Source organism: Sinocyclocheilus anshuiensis, unplaced genomic scaffold (genome assembly GCF_001515605.1).
Source record: "Sinocyclocheilus anshuiensis isolate Anshui unplaced genomic scaffold, SAMN03320099.WGS_v1.1 scaffold1065, whole genome shotgun sequence".
Taxonomy (NCBI): Eukaryota; Metazoa; Chordata; class Actinopteri; order Cypriniformes; family Cyprinidae; genus Sinocyclocheilus; species Sinocyclocheilus anshuiensis.
This window is the reverse complement of record NW_015555804.1, coordinates 1,086,544-1,089,535: the sequence shown is the minus strand read 5'-3', so window position 1 is coordinate 1,089,535 and position 2,992 is coordinate 1,086,544. Positions and strand designations below refer to the sequence as shown.

Genomic DNA, 2,992 nt, shown 5'->3' with positions numbered 1-2,992 from the left:
TAAAACATTTTACCTGACATCAAATTCTTCTTCTATTTCTTATGATTAGATCAAATTTGCAATAGCAATTTTGGATTGTAAGTTGTTTGGATAAAAGCGTATGGTAAATGCATAAAAGGCACTAAATTATATCTCATTTTCATATTTAAAAGCTGACTAAAGATTAGGATTAAGTTTTGTTTATTGAAATTACCATTAGCTTAATTTTGTTTCATTAAAAAATATATACAGTATTTGTAATATTATAGATTTATAAAAACATAACAACAAGAAATAATAATCATAATTAATATTATTAATTCTACTACTACGAAAAATGTAATTATATATAAAATAAATGATTTTGATAAATGATCTCACATCTTTCTTCTTATTATATAAAAACTGCAATAAATAGTATTCAAAATGTTTGCATTGTAAGTTGCTTTGGATAAAAATGTCTGCTAAATGCATAAATGTAATTAATATAAAAATTAATAATTATAATATTTTTTTGAGACTGAAGAGGAAATGCCTCAATATGGAAAATAAATAAATGCTCAATATGGCTGCTGTAGTCCTGCTTTACAATTAAAAGAGTCTAATTTTTCAGTAAAGATACCCATAAAACATCCTTAAAGGATCATGAAACACTAAATTACATTTTCTGAGATTTTAACAGAGGTGTCTATGTTGAGCATCATAGAAGACAGTGTTAGCATCCATTATTTATAATCATGTTTATAATCTACATCACATCAATGTCACAATTTGTGACTTGCAAATCACTGTTGTACTTTGATGACGTGTCATTGTCATTGTAATTATTCATGAGACTGCATGTCTGTCCTATGAGAAGATTGCTTCGCTAAATTATTCACAACAGCACATGTTGATTTCCTATGACAGACGCTTCAGACTGTGAGATCGCACACATTCAGAGACACGTTCAAAGACTGAGAGTGAGTGTTTGTTTTTGCTTTGTAAAAGTCTCTTCTATAGACCTTGAGTCTCCAACACAAACGTGATTCATCCACACTGTGAATGTAACTGGTCTTTACAGCTCCTTGATGCAACCGATCAAACAGCTTATATAAACACAGTAAAATAAGCCTCGAAATTTTTCAAAAATGCAACAGTGCGGTCTTATATATTTCCCATGCAGAGTGCCAATTCAAACAGCTGTGCATTTATTTGTGCATTAAATTAGAGCTCTCACAGGATGTGTGTATTCATGTAATGTACGGTGAGCTTACAAATCCATGTATAATATATATTAATTTTGTTTTGTGTAATAGTGAATTGCAGCGTGCATTTGAGGGAAGCTTTGAATTATTTTATCTCAGTAAGAGTCTGAATCCGAAGACATTGTTGTGTTGTCTGTCTATCCAGTTTTGGTTACCATTGACTTCCAGTGTATGTACAAAAAAATAAAAATAAACTTTCAAAATCAACATGAGGGTTAGTAAATGATGACAGAATTTTTATTTTTGGGTGTTTAAGCCTTTAAGTCTCTTTGATATCCTGGTTTCAGGTATGACTAGATATGAAATATCCAACTGTCTGCTCTATTTGTATGTTTATATGTGACACCTACCTTCAATAGCATGCAGATGAGTACAAGTGATATATCCAACAACCCGCTGATCCTGAGCAGAGCTTCCCACCTGCACCTGAGAGAATAGAGCAGGAGGACAAAAGAGATTTAAGAGTGAGAACTTTGCCACATCAAACATGTTACAGAAATGCAAAATCGGTTATGAAGTGCTGTCAACACCCCTGAGCACTGTTGCACTTTTTCTCTGTCAGCTTCTTCTGTCATAACACTCTAGATTCCTTTCATCTGTCCGTGGCTTGTCTGGGGATCGTGTTAAAAGGTAATAGTCAGAGCATGCACACCTCTGAGCTCTTCAAAACACCTGCTCGTATCATCATTTTATCCAGCCACACCAAATTCCCCCATTTCTTATTGTTTTTCTTTTCTGGCTCATGCATTATATCGGTTCATTAGTGAACAGACGGACTGAATATTTCAAAAAGACAAATTGATTAGTAAGTGGAGAGCAAATTTACCACGCCAAAAATGCTGCAAAGTCAGCACTAAAACTTTATAAACCGTAATCTCTAGCTTCCGCTAACTGGTATGAGAAAGTGGCGTTCCAACCGGATGACGTAGGCACAGCGTAAGCTCCATTGAGAATACCAAGTTTTGTTTACAGGAGCAAAGGAAGCAAAGTTTCCTTTGTTTAGCAAAGTAAAACCAGTCTCCTCTTGGCTTATATCAAAATCTTCCAACATTTTTCTTTACAAGTCCTCGTTTTGTCCTTCTAATTCATGACCAGTGTTTTGTTTTGCTCTCTCCTCTGCGCTTTACGTTTGTCATTTCTCCACGGAGCTTATGCTACGCCTATGTCCTACATCATCCAACAGTTGGCGGAAGCTAGAGATTACCCATAGGAAAAATGTAGTATGTGGTTGCTCTTCCTAAGCTAATCAAGACTCCATTATAGGAATATTTTATTGCTCAGAGTTTGCTCTTTCTACACTCAGGAGACTTAGTTGTGATTCTCATTTATTTCTCATTTTAGTATCAATGGTGTCTCAGATGTTTCTCCTAAAAATGCTTAGGAGAAATAAAAGTAGACACAACTGAGACATGAGAAATATCTGAGAGAAAGGAGTCCAAAAAGAGAATGAACTGTGAGAAACATGGGAGATCTCTTTATTGTCTTGCTGAAACATAGGAGATCTCTTTATTATCTTGCTGTAATCTCGTTCAAGACCCCATTATGAAAACATTTTACAGGTTGCTCTTTCTTTTTTTCTTGATTACATTGGGGTTTTTCACCTTTAATGGTCAGGACAGTAGGAGTAGAGACAGGAAACGATTGGGCAGGTGAGAAGGGAACAGGAGCAGGAAAGTACCGTTAGCTGGGACTCGAAGGGGTATGAGTGGTTATGAAGGAATGAAGGAAACGCATTTGTCCGTGTTTCACTCCGTCTCGAATCGCGC

At 35.1% G+C, this 2,992-nt stretch overlaps 1 protein-coding gene across 1 annotated transcript in view; it reads right to left on the bottom strand.

Moving 5' to 3' along the window:
• LOC107674990 (sphingomyelin phosphodiesterase 3-like) overlaps positions 1 to 2,992 on the bottom strand; it is a 27,617-nt gene that overhangs the window by 11,862 nt on the left and 12,763 nt on the right. The window contains exon 2 of the mRNA XM_016469168.1: positions 1,577 to 1,652. Coding sequence (XP_016324654.1) covers positions 1,577 to 1,652 — 76 coding nt within the window. The remainder of the gene's footprint in view (positions 1 to 1,576; positions 1,653 to 2,992) is intronic.